Consider the following 17,884-nt stretch of genomic DNA (forward strand, 5'->3'; position numbering starts at 1 on the left):
GGGTTGATGTAAAATTTAACATCAGCGTTTCTCTCTCCTCTCCTCTTTCTCTCTTACATGCCAGTAAATTTGCTTGCAACTTGTCACGCCCCGAACTAGTCCCGACCGGAACTAGCCCGTGACGCTCCAATTTAGCCTGTTAATCGATACCAGTCCCAGGAAACAGTGCTGGTATCACAGGGAGACAGAATATCACAGCAACAGAGGTCTCTTTATTATAGAGTAGAAGTACAGTCATGTTGGGCTGCGGACAGATCCCGAGCTCACAACTGCATTACAAAAGGGAAACGGAAGCCAGGACTTGGACCAAACACACAGGCGTGACTTGGGAACTAGGCCGAAACCCTAAAACTCATCGTAGCCGGCTTGCTCCTGGAAGAACTCCTCATCAGCAGGATCTGCTTCATCTTCTTCAGCAACTGGGGGGGATATTTATATAGAGCAAGGGTGAGTACGGGAGTACTCAGCAAGCCATGGGAATTAAGTGTTTAATGCAGGCTTCAAGGGAAGGCTGTTGTTTTTGCAATTGATTTTATTTGAACTCTTTTCTAAAAACAACTAAGCGAGTGCTTCTCAAACGACACGGATGAGACAGTGCGTCTCGTCCGGTCGAAGTATGTGCAATGTATCAGTCTTTAGAATTAAAACAAGGTTGGCACCCGGCCAACAGCTTTTCAAACGGCCACCCGGGCCAACAACTTTTCAAACGGCCACCCGGGCCTACAACTTTTCAAACAGCCACCCGGGCCTAGCTGATCCCATCAGCTGCAGATTTTTCAAACATCGAACCCCTTTTCACAACAGCAATTTCACAAGCAGTAGTCAAACAAAACTACGCTAGGAATCACCTCACATCCGCCCATGACCGTGGGCACGGCTGTTCGAACAGTTTGTTAACCTCTGCAGAGGGGGTACACTTTACCCACACGACATTACTAACCCGGGTCACCCAGCCCGTGGGGATCAGCCACGTCGGGAGACCTCCAAGCTTTCATGACAAGGCATTTCGAAAGCCGACACAGGTTTGCCATATGCCGACGAGAGGGGTCCCAGACCAACAACAGGTTAGGTCCCAGACCATACTGTGCCAGGAAGCCCAGGGGTCCTCCCCGACACCACCCCGGCGAATCCACATGTCTCTCGGCATCAAGGCTCCCCTGATAAGCTAGTTACTCAGCCAGGGGTGTCCCATTCCACCCATGTGGTCGTACTTGTCTTATGTTTGGATGAAATTCCAAGGAAAACGGTCCTTAAGTGCGAGAGCGGGAAACCGTACACCCGGTACGTTCCCCGGTCCGCGGTTTTGGAAATTCATTTAGTTCGCAAGCACCGACCCAGGTGTCGGGTTTTCCAAATCTTTCGTAAAACCCAAGTTTTACCCAAGTTGTTATTCAGATTATAAGTTTGAAGGCGTCCGTCGATACTCGCACAGGATGCACGAATATCAAGACGCAACTAGGTGGTTACAAGGGGACATGCTGTAACAATTAACAAGGAAAGGATCAAATGCAACAATTTAGGTAAGTCCGCCAATCTGTCTTGCAGACGGGACAAAAGATTAAGTGCGATCCTATCAATGCATAATATTTTTCAAGCAACATAATTAAATTTCAAATATAGGCTCAAGATGTTCAAAGGTGGCTTGCCTTGCTAGAGATCTGGAGCTTGATCCTCGAAATCCTCGCACTGCGGGTCTTCGGGCTCCGGAACTACACGCGAAACGGAACAACTCAACAAACGGCGAAAATAAAGCCCTATTAATGACCTCTAAGCGTGCCATTAGATAGATCTCGAGATTTGAGGAATTTTGGAAGTTGAACGGAGTCAAACAGATTTACGGTTGGGAAGATATTGAATTTCTAAGATTATTGGATTTTTGGTCTAAAGGAAAAGGATTTAATTAAATCCTTTTTGGAAAAGAAAAGAAAAGAAAAGAAAAGAAAAGAGGGATGGAAATCAGACTTTTCCTCGGGCGGCTAGGGCGCTGCCCAAGGTAAATGGAGCGGCTCGGCCGAGCTTAACGGGCCGGCCGGCCCAAGACGGCCCAAGCGCGCGCGCGGGAGGGGAGGGGAGAGAGAGCCGGTGGACCGGGCTCACCGCGCGCGGTCCCGGGTGGGACCCGCTTGTTAGCGGCTCGGCTCACCGTGCGGAGGGAGTTTGCGGCGTACGCGCGCGGGCGGGGCTGGGACGCGGTGCACGCGCGCGGTTCGCGGAGGAACGGATGCGGCGGGCCCATGCGCAGCCTCACGGCTCGCGGTGGAACGCGCGCACGGGAGGGGCTGACCGGGGTCGGCCCGTCCCGACCTCGGCTGAGCTGGCGCCGACGTGGCGCCTACGTGGCTGCCACGCGGGCCGGCGGGAGGTAGACGACGACGCCGGCCGGAACGGACGGCGGACAACAGCGGCGAGCGGCGGAGCGAACCACGGCGATATCGGCGAAAGCGAGCACACCGGGTGGTTGCACGTGATGAGGGGAGACGAGCCAACGGCTCGGATTCGCCGGAGGGAGCTTGACGGCGGCGAATCGCGGCGGCGGCAACCGGCGGCGGGAAAAGGGGAAAACGGCGACGAGGTCACGAGGGGCCAATTCCCGGCGGCGAGAGCATCCACGCGGCTACGGGAATCCGATGCTAGCGTCGGATTGGGCGGAACTACGCCGAGCGAGGCCGGCGACGAGCGGGTGTTACGGAGCTCGGGCGGCGACGGCGGCGAGCACACGGCGAGCGACGGCAACGGTCGGGGCGGCGCCGGCTAACTACGGGGAGTCTACTCAAGCTACTACCGAAAGCTAGGGGGAGGAGATGGAGCGAGGAGGAAGAACGGAGAGAGACACTACCGTGCGGGACGGGGCGCAGTGACGAGAGGCCGACGGCGCGGGAGTGATCTCTCCGGCCTCGGGCCGGGGAAGAGGAAGAAGAGGGCGCGCCCGGAGTCCCCTTCCGCGTCCACGAACGCACCGGCTCTCCCGGCGCTTGGCGATGGACGGCGGAGGCGAGGCAGAGCACGGGAGCGGCGACAACGGTGAGGAGACGAATGGGAGAGGAAAGGAAGGGAGGGGGAAGACGGGTTTAAAAGGGCGGCAATGTCGGTTTGAGAGAGGGGAACCGACATGGGCGGTCAAGCCGGCGAGCTGGCGCTCCGGCTAGCGTCCAAAGCGGCGACAGGAGGTGACGCCGGCGAGAGGGGAAAAAGGGGAGAAAAAGAGGAAAAGGAGGGAGAGAAAGGGGGCTCGCCCCTTTGCCGATTCGGGAAAAGGAGGAGGGAGCGGGGCGACTCGGCAGAGGGAGAGGGGCTCTCTGCCTCCGCCCCTTGGAGGCTAGCGCGCGGAGTGGCGGGGGCCGGGCGATGACGACGGCGATGATGGCGGGGCGGTTTGGAGCGGCGCGACGACACGGGCGACAGGCGCGGGCTGGCGCGGCAGAGGGTGACGGCGGCGGCGACCGGGCGGTCGGCCACTCGGCACGCGCGCGTGGGAAACAACGGGCGGCGCGGCTGGGCAGCGGGACCGGGCGACGCGGACGGCGCAGACGACGCGGCTCGGGCGGGAAACCACGCGGGCGCGCGCGCGAGCGACGGCGCACGGGGCCGGCTTTGCGAGCGGGGAGCTCGCGCGAGAGGAGGGGGCGCTCGGCGCGGCTCTCGCACGCGCGAGTAGCGAGTCGGGGGGGGGGAACGCGCCGGGGAAAGCGAGAGAGAGAGAGAGAGAGAGAGAGCGCCCGGGAGAGAGAGGAGAGGGCCGGGGGAGAGGGGGAGATGGGCCGAGCGAGATTCGGCCCATCGACCTCGGGGGAGGCAAAATAGACTTTTGCGGAGGAAATGATTTTGGAAGGATTTGGATTCGGAATTTGAACTCGACGATAGATCGGGGATTGAGATCTTGAGATGGCACGGACACTAGACAACAAGCAAGGAAACAAATTTCGCAAATAGGGTTTTTAAGAGATAATTTTCCCGCTAGGCGCCACGACGGAACGGGCGCTACACAACTAAAAGCTACTCCCTCCGTTTTAGGTTATAAGATGTTTTAACTTTGGTTAAAGTCAAACTGTTTTAAGTTTGACAAAGTTTATAGAAAAAATATAGTAACATTTTCAACCCAAGACAAATTTATTATGAAAATATATTCAATTATTGATTTGATGAAACTAATTTAGTATTTAAATATTACTATATTTATAACTTAGTTAAACTTGAAATAATTTGACTTTGACCAAAGTCAAAACATCTTGTAATCTGAAACGGAGGGAGTATTAATTACACACGCTCTTCTACCATTTACATTATTACATCTCCGACTAATTAGAGGTATGATGGTAAAGGGAGAGATCTTAGATAATTTCTTTTTAATTGGTGATTATGGTGGAGGTCACAAGATGATCGCCAAGAATAATAGGGAAACTTTTAGTGCAGGAGTCATCTTGGTAACATGGATGGTTTAGAAGGAACACATCCATGGATTCTTCTTTTTCTTTTCTTTTGTTTCAGCTTGTTTGAAACTTTGATTGTTTGGAATTGGCTGGAGCCCAAGCTCGGGTAGGCAGACCCTAACCAAGGAAAATATGTAGTAAAAAACTGTTCTTGGATGTAAAACTGCATGCTTGAAATTTGTCCATGTCACCAATTGTAAAAATTCTACTCTCAGTTTCAATCATGAAATCATGAGTAAAAATTTTACTCGGACTCTTGGTGACGTGGATAAATCTCATGCATCCATTTTTACATCTAACAATAATTTTTAGATTTCCATCGTATATATGGTTTATACTATATTTTCCCTATAACCACCTATAAGCATTGACTCGGTCATAGTAATAGTATACAGACATATTCAGGGGACAGTGGAGCGAGTTGCGAGTATAGTGAAAACGTTCAGAAACAAGCTGGTAATTCTTTATCACTCAAGACTCATACAAAACACACAACCACACATACGTATGGAACAATACAATCGGCGTAAACAACTATAACCTACAAGAGTACAAATCAAATCAATGGAAAACTACCTGATGGACTGGGACGCACGGCCACTACACCGGCCTCTTATTACCTCTCATGTACACAGAACAATTCTAGATCTGAACAAGATGAATAACACTACAGATCGATGTACATGAAGCCATGATCTCATCTCAACCTTTCGTCTTTGGTGGAGAAAAGCAGCCGCACAGTACGCTCAGTATGCTCTTCTTCACCCCGTTGTGGTCAGGCATCCTCGATTACTCTGAAAAGAGCTCGCCCTCTGCTGCTACTGAACCTGAACTTAACTGGAATAACACTTCAGATGAACAAATGCTAGCTTAGCTCAGCGAGAGATCAAAGAGAGCTCGATGTCTCTGAATGTTTGGTGCCTCCAACAAGCCACCCATTTCGTCCTTTTATAGTGCTGCGGGTAAGACGATCAGGGAAGCTTACCGAGCACATACTAGGAAAAGTACATGAAGAACCATGGAGAACTTCAGTGATGACAATGTAGAACAGGTCGGCCTAGCTAGCAAGTGACAGTTGAAGTTGGGCTTGGATTTTTCACTTTGTGCAACAACTTGGTTTCATTTTGTATAATTAACTCTGTTTTCTTAGAATGTTCTGTGAAAATGGTACGTTTAATTCTCCTAGCTTAGCCTGTGTTCCGTACTTTTCACCGTGTAGAATATTGCCTTGTTCCCCAAGAACCGTACCGGCGAACGACTCGTAACGTACTTATGATGAATTGATCAAGGTCAAGACGTCAAGTTAATCCTTGAGAGTGTCTATCAGTGTGAGCACTTTGAATATTGTTATATTAGCTGCACACATAGTACCTTAATTTGTTGCATCCCATGGTATGTATGCTAGTACGCAACAAGCAACAAGTGGTCGAATACGGTGTGACACCGTGACAACCCCGTGAAACTATGACTTGGTTTCTGCATGAGTAATTGTGAACAGCACTAGCAAGCTTTACTCGGATTGTTTGACTGAATCATGTACAGTTCACTTTTGAACGACTCTTCTCGATCTCATGCTAGCTGAGGGTGACCAGTTGATATGAGAACTTCTACTACAGTAAATTGTAAGTTTGCACTAGTAGGTGTGTTCGGATACCCCTTTTTCCCAGCTCATCTCCCTCGTTTTCCATCGCACGTTTTTCAAACTGTTAAACGGTATGTTTTTTAAAAAAAGTTTTTATACGGAAGTTGCTTAAAAAAATTAAACTAATCTATTTTTTTAAAAAAATAGCAAATACTTAATTAATCACGTACTAAGAGCACCCGCAATGGTAAAGTAGGGTGCTCTCTATAAAACATGTACATCTCAGCAATAGACTAGATTAATAGTAAACCACCTCAATAGTATGTCTACATAGGTATCTATAGCTCTCTCATGCATTGCCTCGTTTTTCTCTATAGACTATCTCTAAGCTAGTAGATAGCTTTGCTCTCTCTCTCTTCATTTAATATCTTCCAAGTAGGAAAATATGCTGACATGGATATCTTGTAGATAGCTTATAGATAACCATTGTGGGTGCCCTAATGGACCGTTCTGTTTTCCGTGCCAGAGAGCAAACACACCGTAGTTATCAAGCGTTACTAGGAAAACAACATGAGAAAAAACCACATGAAAATTCAGCGAATAACGAGTCCTGTACGTTCACCCTCGAGTAACACGACGAAGGAAGCTTGGTCCGCACGAAGCAGGAAAAGTACATACGGAATCCGCAAAAGGTGCCGCCTGGACCAGGTCATTGGTTACAGTTAACACGTACTCCTACACTTTGAACTCCCGCTTAACTAGTTTGCACTTGACATGGAGTGTTCACTGAAATATACTATAATTTTCTAGTCAAGTAGTACTAGTTTTTAAAGAACAAAAGGTTGCTTATATTTCAAGCTTCATGTAGTAGCTAGTAGCTCGTTTTATGTGTATATTGTGCTTGACGAGTAAAATTGACTTAAGGCTGTGTTCAGTTCCACACTAAAATTAGAAGTTTAAAAAAATTAGAACGATTTAACGGAAAAGTTGAAAGTTTGTTTGTGTAGAAAAGTTCGATGTGACAGAAAAATTGAAAGTCTAAAGAATAAAAAGTTGAAACCTAAACAGGGCCTTACAAATTGTCTTTGATACGATACATCGATGGTCGATTTGGTTCCTGCGTGACTACAACTTAAACAGTTGTTAGGGCTGTAGGATGTAAATTCAAATGCCCAAATTTCAACAGGACACCGTTAGGGCTGTAGCAAGACTACTGTAGCATTTAATCTGGACCTTCAACGGAAAAATTGGATGACTGGATTGCGTGCAATCTCTAACGTGCAGTTATAGTTGGGACTGCACGTCAGCAGATGTTCCCAATCCATCGAGTGTGGGTGTATGACCTGACCTGAAACTGACCTGTCAGCAGGTTTGATGCGTTCACCGGTCGGCATGTATGCAGCAACATGGTAGTGCAAAAAGGGTACGCGTAAACCTGGATTTCTTCGGTCTCAAAAAAGCCCAAATGCGACCTTAAAAAAGAAGGCCAAATCAGCCAAGCTCGATCCCTTGACTGAAGCATGGACGACCGTTTACCTTGGTTAGCTTGGAACGGTTCAATAATTGCTGCTGCTAAATATGGCAAATGATTTACTCTTAAAAATTACTGCAGATGATTAAAGCAATCAGATGCTTACTGCAAATGATTAAAACAATAAGATGCTTCAGAAGTTCACGCATGTTAACTTGCGTTTCGAACGTCGGGCGTGCGATGTGCAAGCGTACAATCGTGATATGTGGAGTAGTAGCGATGCAGTAGTACCATGGAAGAAAAAGAGTAAACAGAGTATGGGTCGGAACTCAGAAAGGGGTGCTTGAAAACGGGAATGCTACGCACCGGAATTCCGTCCGGACGGGATCCTTTTATCCCCTTGCTTATTCAAATAGTAGCGATACCTGACCATGCACGTCCTGAACAGCAGCAGCAACCTCTGCAGGACACGGTGCCGCTCCAGCGCGCGCGCATGGCTGACATAGGCAGCGGCGCCCACACCCGCACTGTCGACGCACTGCCCCGTGATCGTGAGCTCCTCGCCGGCGGCGTCGGCACCGGCGCAGGGGAGGAGGAGGACAACACGGACGCGGCAACAGATGAGGAAGTAGAGTGCGAAGGTGTTGCCCTCACCACCGCCGTCGGCGCAGAGCACAACGAGCACGTACTTGGCTAGCTCGTCGAGGTGGGGAAGGACGTGGCCGTCGGCGACAAGCTCCGACGCGGCGTGGACGGTGGAGGATGCGGCCGTCTACGACGAGCTCCGACGTGGGACATGGATGATGAAGGACGCGGTCGTCAGCGACGAGCTCCATCGTGGGACGTGGATGACGAAGGAAGCGTCCGCCGGTGATGAGCTCCGACGTGGCGTGGACAGTGCAGGATGCGGCCGTCTACGACGAGCTCCGGCGTGGGACATGGATGACGAAGGACACGGCTGTCGGCGACGAGCTCCATCGTGGGACGTGGATGACGAAGGAAGCGGTTGCCGGTGATGAGCTCCAACGTGGCGTAGACGGTGGAGGATGCGGTCGTCGACGACGAGCTCCGGCATGGGGCGTGGATGACGGAGGACGCGGCCGCCGGCGACAAGCTCTGACATGGCGTGGACGGTGGAGGATGTGGCTGCCAGCAACGAGCTCTAGCGTGGGACATGGACGGTGGGATATCTGGTAGGTATCGTCTGATACCTCGCAAGTATCACATTCTACGTGGTAAGAATCGCATGATATCTGATAGGTATCATCTGATACCTCACAAATATCACCTGATACGTGGTAGAATCACATGATACCTGATAAGTATCACCTGATACCTGATAGGTACCATCTGATACCTCGCAAGTATCATCTGATACGTGGTAGAATCGCATGATACCTGATAGGTATCACCTGATACCGGTTAGGTATCAGGATCTGATACCTCACAAGTATCATCTGATACGTGGTAGAATCGCATGATACCTGGTAGGTATCACCTGATACCGGTTAGGTATTAGGACATGATACCTCGTAAGTATCACCCTCTATGTGATAAGAATCGCATGATACATGATAGATATCATCTGATACTTCTCAAGTATCACCTGATACGTATGTGATAGAAACGCATGATACAGGTTATGTATCAAGACCTGATACCTAACCGGTATCATCCCGTTCGAAAACGAGATTCCGTTATATAGCAGCCCCCGCTTGAAAACTAACCCCTCTTAGGACAAAAACACATTGTTTGAACATATTTTAAGTCACAATATTTTTAACATATGAATTGCATGTATGAAAAATCATATATTTTGATTTGTTGGATATTTAGTTATCTTTTATGAAAAAAAAGCTTCAATTGAAGACTATATCGATGTTGAAACGATATTTTTTCCACCAAAAGTGAGTACTATTTAGGTGTCCTTGGAAGTAAATTTAGAGGTTTTATTTTTTTAAGATAAAGGAAACTTTCTTGATGGATGTAAACAATTATAATAAAGTGATACAATTAATCTAAGATCACTCTTGGCACCAGCATAGTAGGTTGTCCACAACCTATAATTATTTTTTAGAAAGAAGAACGACATGATAACAAATATCATGCCATAGTGAGCTACAACCACAAGCTTTATACTCTATACACGCATCACTTAGAAAACCTTAAAAACAACACCTCCAAAATAAAAATTGCATTGTCATTGCCATGATCCGATCAACAAAACCCAAATCATAGGTTTTCATACTAGAGACCAAATTCTTCGAATTCTAGACAATGCCTTCAACCAGCTAATGCCATATGTAGGGAGGAACCGATTTTCGATGAGCACAGCCTGACCGAAGTTCCACATTCATATTGTCCTCTCATTTCTTGTTTTGTTTGAGAAATTATCTTATTCTTGTGAAAAATCTATAAAACTTCTACCTATATTAAGGGAAAAAAATCATGCCTTACCAGTCTACCTACCAATTAGTACCAATTTAAGCAATACAGTAATATATCGTCGGAGAGTGGATTTTGAACTCTCGAGTGAATGACCCATCGTTGTTTACATGTCACTCAAATGGTTATGAAATTTTTTTGAGAAGATGTATTAACATGTGATATATTACTCCACAAACATGCAAGTTAAATCAACTTTTATAAGTTGTAAAAAAACAAACTACAGATAATTAAAGTATATTCATAGTCAAATTTATTTTTTCGTTACGATATGTAGAAGTTAAATTTGACTTTGTATGTTTGTGAAGTGATATATCACATATTAATATATTTTCTCAAATTTTTTCATAACCATTTGAGTAACATACAAACAACAAGGAGACATCCCCTCGAGAGTTTAAAATAGTTTCCCCGTATTACCCAGTTTGGAGGAAACCAGAAATATTTTAGGCCATAGCCATGATACAAGGTGAAACGGTTTTATTTCAGAATCTGGTTACAAGAGACTTGAATTTCCTTTACTACAACGGAACTAAATTCAACACGAATAAATCTACAGACAATTTAATGAAACAATCAATAACTTTCCGACACCTTGTAATCACATCAACCCCTGAGCCCAACGTCCATCAGCATGAGCAACTTTATTCTCCTTAATATCGTGTGTTGCAGTCTCAGTTAATCGCTCGTCTGAGGTGATGAGCAGCCGCAGAGGAGCTGCCAGATGCTCTTCTTGACGTTGTTACGCTTGGACTTCCCCATTCTTGCTCCAGGAATATCCGAGCTGCACAAGCTCTAATGCTCCAAATGAAATGCTCCTGTAAACAAAGGAACCAATTGAAAATCTCCTACAAAATTACGCGAAGATGAAAGAAATATACACAGCTAAATAGCAAAAAGGAACCAGCAGAGTAAAAATAGAATGCTATTGTAACCTCCAGTTAACTTCTTCAGGAATCAGGGGATGTCAAGCTTGGTGCATTTGGTGAATGAGAGAAGCTACTCCTATTTATAAGTGTTGCAAGACTGAACTGTACACTGCATACCTTGGCTTCTGAATATTGTCGGACTTTGCAAGTAAAAGTTCGCGAGAATCCACAAGAATATTCAATGAAGAAGGACTGAATGAGTCCAGAACTTGAATTCTGTCCACTTGCACAAACTTAATTCGGTGGTATTTGCCCGGGATTAGCTTATTCAACCCTTGTTTAATTGCACCTCACCTCTGCTTGTTAGAGACAAGTAGAGGTGAGGTGCTTGTTAGAACGAGAAATACTCAGGGGTCTTTCGGCTAGCTCCACAAGATGGTGGGCTAGACGACCTGGGTTCAAAACCTAACCCCTTCTAATTATTTGATATTAGGTCCTTCCCTAATTTTTGAGTTTTTTTTTTTTCTGCTTGTTAGAACGAGTCCTAGACGTCCCAAACTGCTTTAATCACTATATTAGATGCAAGCGATTAGAATGCGCGTAATTAATCGGATTAAGTGAATGGTTTGGAACTTCATCGATCTATGCCATGTAAAAAGAAAAGCATTGCGTATTCCCTGGGTTGCTTCTACTGTTACATAAAGTGTGCTGTTCGTCGTCCTGTTGATTGAATCTTTCATCTAAGAAGAATTCAGACACAGCCACGGGTTGCGAAATGGCCCGGATAGACTCTGATGATTTGATGGGCTGCGCGGGCCCAAAACCATGAAGGTCGCCATCCCTTGGGCCTAGTGGTAGGGCTTTGTCTCGCGCGGCCCAGCTCGTCGGTCGCTGTTGGTCTGCTACGCCACCGATCAAAGAAGTTCACAAGCACAGTTGGTTTGCAGTAGCGTACTCTCGATCTGTTCTAAAATAAACAAATCTATTACTCTTAATATTATAAATAATATATAATATATCTTAATACTATAAATCTGTTCTATCAAATATTATGTTTTTGTTTATTTTAATATGAAGAAAAGTAGGAAACTAGGAATGTACGTAGGGGCTTTTCAACTGAAGTTGACCGAAGCATATGTGCATAATAATTTGTTGGGATTATTGTATTGAGAGGCATTGAGCGTTTCCATCCAGGGCCTATAGCTGTGAAGAAGAATAAAATTTGAGCATACGATTCCGCTCCCGTTTTGTAAACCGCCAACATGCCCATGGTTTTGGACCTTTTTTTGTGCCAACCTTGCAATCTTCAACTACAAATAAACTTGGATGGACCAGTTCTCAATACGAATGAACAAAACATAGTACTAGTAAATTACGGCCTGTTTATAGTTCCCTAACAAAAATTTTGCACCCTATTGCATTGAGCGTTTGAACACCTTTATAAAGTATTAAATATAGAAAAAAAATTAATTATACAGATTGCGACTAATTTGCGAGACGAATCTTTTAAGTCTAATCGCTCCATGATTTGATAATGTAGTGCTACAGTAAACATTTACTAATAATATATTAATTAGGGTTAATAAATTCATCTCGCTATTTACTGACGGATTCTGTAATTCGTTTTTTTATTAGTGCTTGAACACTACATGTGACACCCTATATAATACCCGATGTGACATGCTAAAACTTTACACCTCTCATCTAAACACCCCCTACAGCTGCTAGGCAAGTGAAATATCTCTATGTTCTGGAACCGTACTTGTTTCCATGTCATTGGCCAGGAAAACAAGAAACTGCGTCAGAATTGAGACCTGGAAACATTATTGGCTCCTAATTAACGCAATTGACACTGGGCCACAGATCAAAGCCATACTTGTACTGAGCTTGGACGAAAATATTCTTCGTCTTTCCAGATGATTAAAGAGCCTTCTGGAGAGAGAAGCACCATCATGGCTGCCTATCTGGCGAACGGCCGATCGGCCATGTAAAGGAGAAAAGGCAGTTTGCACAAGGAATAAAGGCAACCTAGTCTACAAGTTCGCTATCAACAGGCGATATGTCACCCTATTTCTGTTGCTGTTCAACGACGTCCTTAAATAGGAGTACTTGTGCTACAAGCCTAACCCAGAGATAGCACCACAAATACCTCTCTTTTCTTTAGGTGTTTACTTCGACAGCTTCACCACCTTCGTTTACCCATTGCCATGGCGGCTGAGAAGCGAACCATTGGGCTCGGCATGGACTACTCGCCGTCGAGCAAGGCCGCGGCGAAGTGGGCGGTGGATAACCTGGTGAAGGCCGGCGACCGGATCATCCTCGTCCATGTCCTTCCCAAAGGAGCAGATGCCAGCCACAAGGAGCTCTGGAAGAGCACCGGCTCACGTATGTAGGGGCATTGCATTTTTTTTTTCTTTTGCCTTTTCAGTTTCTTCTCTTGTTCAGCAAATTCTGGTTCAGAAAAGATTGACAGGTTTTGCATCTGATTTACCGTTGGTTTTTGACTTTGTGTAGCTTTGATTCCTCTGCTGGAGTTTATGGAGATGAACGTGCAGGCGAGGTATGGGATCAACCCCGATAAGGAGGTACTGGAGATCCTGCAAGCTGAATCCAAGTCCAAGCAGGTAATGATTCTGCAGCCTTCTCTGAATTCTTCATGAATTACCTGTGATGGGACTGTAAAAACTAGAAGGGAAGGTTGATTCAAATGTAATCAAACTAAAAAGAAACGTTGATCCAAATGTAATTCAAAGCAAAACACTGATTCCATATTGGCTGGATCAGGTTGAAGTACTGGCAAAAGTTTACTGGGGTGATGCAAGGGAGAAACTCTGTGAGGCAGTAGACGATCTCAAGGTGAATACCTTTGTTCTTGGTTGCAGGGGACTAGGACCCTTGAAAAGGTTAGCATTTAAACCTTTTTCATTCTTTGATCTAAACCTCTTCTCAGTTAAATTGCGTGTGAATCAATGGTTTTTACCTCAATGCAGGGCCCTACTTGGAAGTGTTAGCAACTATGTTGTCAACAATGCAACCTGCCCGGTTACTGTGGTGCGTGCACCAACCGTGTCAAATGCCTGATTCTATGCTACATGGGACTGCTGGAAATTGGAATGCTGGGCTTGTTTTGCTGTTCATCCATCTTTTAGCAGAGAACCTTCATCTGAGTTGGTGCCATTGCAAGGATTGGTCTCTGGCTCCTGCACTTAGCTTTTCCATGCTATTGGAATGTTATTAAGTTGAATCTTCGGTGTATTTCCTTCTGTTACTTCCTATGTATAGTTCATTACTACTGTTTAATGGTGAATGTTAAAGATTGCCAATGGTGTGCTTGCTTTATGTATACGACAGGGGCCCTAAGAACAGTTTTTTGCTTAGGCAGGTCTTTGTAACAGAAATGGCATATCTGATTTTCTTTTTTATAAAATAAAACAATCTTACATAAGCAAAGATAATAGAAAAGGTGCCTGGCAGTACATCAAATGTATATAAACCTTTATTTCCAAATGGCAGAAATATATGCTTTATTCTTTAAATATAACAAACAGTGTTTTACATTAACCATCTGCTTTGAATTTTGTCGTACAAATTGAGGCGAATACTCTTTTTAGACAATGAGATGTCTGAAACCTCTAACAACAATGGAAGCAATTTTGGAGCATAGCAATCAGAACATCTTACCAGTTCCATCTTTGCGTGGAACAGATTCTTCAAGATCCATTCTGCGCCAACTCCCACTCAAAGATGATAACTCATCAACCTTATCATACAAACCAAGAAGACCACCTGTATGTACAAAAAGAATTTTTCGCCCTTCCCACTTAGCTGGATTAGCACCCATGTCTTTCAGCATTCCATATGCTGCCTTTCCACTGCAGAAATATGAAGCATATATCTTTAGGCAATGATATGGCCAGTCTATCATGAACTTGTGATGACCTTCAATATTAGTCTAACAGAACAAAACTTTTTATACTTTTCGACAAATGGCAAGTATACTGGTTGTAAAATTAGAGTTACATGCAAAAGGTGTTTCTTGGGATTAATGTTTCAACAAAAGGAATATATTGTACCTGTAGACTGGATCAAGGACAATGCCTGTTGCTGTAGCTATATCTTTAACAAACTTAAGCTCCTCAGCTGTGTTCATGGCATAACCTAAGCCCTTAGCCTGTGAAGCGGCAGTTGCAGGTAATCAAGTCAAATGTTCACAAAATTCTACCAATGCACATTAGCAGGAAATATCATCAATTAGAGTTGCACCATAAAATTGGAACAATGAAATGAATAAACTAGTTTCAGAACAATTATGTTATATACTGATACGCGCATAACAATGTCATAATTAGAGGATGTAAGTCCACTCTTCAATACCATTTAAATATCAAATATAGAACTTTAAAAATGTACTTACATTTTCAATGTTGACTAAATCATGTGAACGCAAATCAGAATGAAGTCCATCAATCAGGTCTTGAACATAGGAATGGAAATATCCAGGATCATCACAAACAGAGAAAGCATGGACCTATCCTAAAAATGGATAATTAGTCGAACAATTTCAGCAGGATAGAAAACAATCAAAGAAAGTGCATACTTTTGCCTTTAAGCTACTCAATTTTGATCCTAAAGCAAGACCAGCAATGGTTCCACCGCTGCATAAATTTAAAAATCATTCAAGTCATAAAGCAGCAATTGCTACTTTCAGGAACTAGGCATGACGCAATAACAAGTGAGTACATAAGTACCCCTTAAAAGTAAAGAATGGTGCGTATTGACAAAATACCTGCCACATGCAACAACAATGTCGTCAAACTGAACATCACCTGATATCTGAATTTGATGTTCAATCTCCCTTATTGCTTCTATATATCCCCTATCAAGAAACAAAACAAGTTCTGATTTACAAAAAGAAAAAGGAAACAATACAAGTTACAAAGATAGGTCAAGTTTCAACAATCGGGTATCACTTTCACAAATTCTGAGACCTGTTTGAACTTTGAAGTGCAAACCTTCTCTTTACAGTAATCTTATATTCTATTCAATGTTGTTGATTAAATGTGGATAGAATACACTACATTTGTCCTTCAGCTATGCTCCACTTGTTAGCCACCACACAAGATAGAACCGGATCTTCTAGTGTTGCATGAGATCCACTAGATTCAGAGCCTAGGGCCTTAGACAATTCCAACATTCCAGGTCCAACATAGTATATTGACCAATAGAAATTTGCCAAAAAAAAGTGATGCCCTAATGTTTATTCAAATACAAACTAATCTCTTCTTTTCTGATAGACTGATGGCAAACACCAATCCATGAATAATAATAGTCCCTGAGGAATATTCAAAGTATGCTATAAACGCACAAAGAAATTGAAAATGCAAAAATGGTTCAATAGTTAGGATTGAACAGAAAACAATACCAAGTTCCTAGAGAGTTTGATCCACCAACAGGAATAACATATGGTTTTCGGCCTTCTTCCAAAAGCTTCTTTTTCAGCAAGTCCGCTAAAGCCTGAACCAAATAAATCCATACTAGGCTTAGGGACTTTTAAGCAATATCAATATGAATAAAGAAGTTCTAACAAGAAAAAGATCACTCAGATATTTTAATAGGCAATGCCACTTTACCAGTTTATCTACATACATATTCAAAGAATAGGCAATATAATCATGATCTTTCCTCAGAATAGGGAAAAAATGACCATGCTAATTGTATGATGCAGACATATACTGCAGGATGCATTACTTGATTGGACCTTTAGCCCCTTTAATAACTACTTGAGTATGGATATCAAGTATCAGTATAACACCAAAATATAAAAAGTTCCTTTGCTACACATGGCCCGATGGAATTATGAAAATAATAATAAAAGCAATAATAGCACATCATCGAAAAGAGCATACCACACTGCCAATTTTTCCATATTCTTCTTTTGAAACAAGATCAATATGCGCTCCCACCAATCTCTCAACAAGGAGATTCCCAACCAAACCAGGGTCCTTATCCACAAGAAGCTGAATGTGAACATGCCCCACCAAAACTAGGTTAGCCCAAATATGCTACCACACGATATCATATCAATTTAATGATTTAATAACCTCATAAGTCATAAGTACAAAGATCACCTTGGATGTGCGCAGTATCAGATAACAATCAAGATTTATATACTTTGCAGCCACTGCGGTGGCACGGCAGTGATTGCTCTGGATGCCACCTACAGTTATAACGCAGTCAGCGCCCTGCGCGACGGCATCTGCCATCAGGAACTCGAGCTTCCGGACCTTGTTCCCGCTCAACTGCATGCCTGAGATGTCGTCTCGCTGCAATTTCCCCCAAACTCTCGTGTCAGAAGCCAAACTCCATAAACAAACTACTCTACCCTGAATCATATATCTATTCATTGATAGAGTAAATGGAACATATTCCCTGAATCATATCAATTCTTTTCTTCTTTCTTTTTTTGCGGGGCTGAATCATATCTATTCATTGATACAGCAAACTGTTGCTTATCTCTAACCTTGATCCACACCTCCGTGCCATTCGGCAAATTGGGCAGATTCCACTTGTGGATCGGCGTCGGGAACTGTTTCAATTAGAAATTAAACCGTGAGTTTCCCGGAATCGATCCTCCTAATCAATTCAAAACTACTTCGAATCGAATCCACCGATAAGAACAAGTGCGGCCGTTAGGATCAACGATCAAGCGGTGGACTTAGGGAAACAAACTCACATGGCCGAGCGAGAAGGTCTGCGAGGGGGCGGGGGACAGGTGCGAGGCCCAGGACGGCGGCGCGTACGGCCTCTTGGAGAGGAAGCTCCCGATCTTCCCGGCGGCGGAGGCGGCGGAAACTCCGGCCATCCACGCGGCGGCGGCGGCGGCGGCGTGGAGGGGAATGGGGAGAGAGTGGGGCAGCGAGCAGCGCGTCGGGGCAGCAGCTACAGTCCAAAACCCACCTGGTGCCTGGTGGGCCCCACGCGCCATCTACTGAGCAGCGGGCCCCTCCTCACGTGCCCCGTGTCAGTGAGAGAAAAGGAGACGTCGTTTTGACTCTTTGCCCCCGTGTCCACTCGCTTTCTCTCCTCCTGG

The 17,884-nt window shown here is 44.8% G+C and overlaps 2 protein-coding genes across 2 annotated transcripts; one reads left to right on the forward strand and one right to left on the reverse strand.

The window, feature by feature from the left end:
• The first annotated feature begins 12,820 nt into the window (after positions 1 to 12,820).
• LOC4330880 (universal stress protein PHOS32) lies at positions 12,821 to 14,133 on the forward strand. Its single transcript, NM_001416931.1, has 4 exons — positions 12,821 to 13,179; positions 13,309 to 13,418; positions 13,579 to 13,697; positions 13,785 to 14,133. Exons 1-4 carry the CDS (start codon positions 13,002 to 13,004, stop codon positions 13,873 to 13,875), a joined length of 498 nt encoding a protein of 165 aa, NP_001403860.1. The 5' UTR covers positions 12,821 to 13,001; the 3' UTR covers positions 13,876 to 14,133.
• Positions 14,134 to 14,263: 130 nt separating this feature from the next.
• On the reverse strand, positions 14,264 to 17,800 carry DCD1 (putative D-cysteine desulfhydrase 1, mitochondrial). Its single transcript, NM_001416929.1, has 10 exons — positions 17,528 to 17,800; positions 17,315 to 17,380; positions 16,923 to 17,117; positions 16,701 to 16,811; positions 16,217 to 16,308; positions 15,581 to 15,670; positions 15,392 to 15,449; positions 15,209 to 15,322; positions 14,868 to 14,965; positions 14,264 to 14,666 (listed from the first exon to the last, which is right to left on the reverse strand). The coding sequence occupies exons 1-10, from the start codon at positions 17,777 to 17,779 to the stop codon at positions 14,462 to 14,464; spliced, it is 1,281 nt and encodes a 426-aa protein (NP_001403858.1). The 5' UTR covers positions 17,780 to 17,800; the 3' UTR covers positions 14,264 to 14,461.
• Between the last annotated feature and the right edge of the window lie 84 nt (positions 17,801 to 17,884).

The sequence above is a fragment of the Oryza sativa genome, chromosome 2 (assembly GCF_034140825.1).
Source record: "Oryza sativa Japonica Group chromosome 2, ASM3414082v1".
Lineage (NCBI taxonomy): Eukaryota > Viridiplantae > Streptophyta > Magnoliopsida > Poales > Poaceae > Oryza > Oryza sativa.

Bases quoted from the DNA above. Each gene is read 5' to 3' on its own strand.
- LOC4330880 (NM_001416931.1), top strand. From the start codon at position 13,002: ATGGCGGCTGAGAAGCGAACCATTGGGCTCGGCATGGACTACTCGCCG. The intron at 13,180-13,308 runs GTATGTAGGGGC...GACTTTGTGTAG, and splicing joins CTGGAAGAGCACCGGCTCAC to CTTTGATTCCTCTGCTGGAG. The intron at 13,419-13,578 runs GTAATGATTCTG...TGGCTGGATCAG, and splicing joins CTGAATCCAAGTCCAAGCAG to GTTGAAGTACTGGCAAAAGT.
- DCD1 (NM_001416929.1), bottom strand. From the start codon at position 17,779: ATGGCGCGTGGGGCCCACCAGGCACCAGGTGGGTTTTGGACTGTAGCT. The intron at 15,671-16,216 runs GTATTGTTTTCT...GTTTCTTGATAG, and splicing joins TCAAACTCTCTAGGAACTTG to GGGATATATAGAAGCAATAA. The intron at 14,966-15,208 runs GTAAGTACATTT...GCCGCTTCACAG, and splicing joins ATTTAGTCAACATTGAAAAT to GCTAAGGGCTTAGGTTATGC.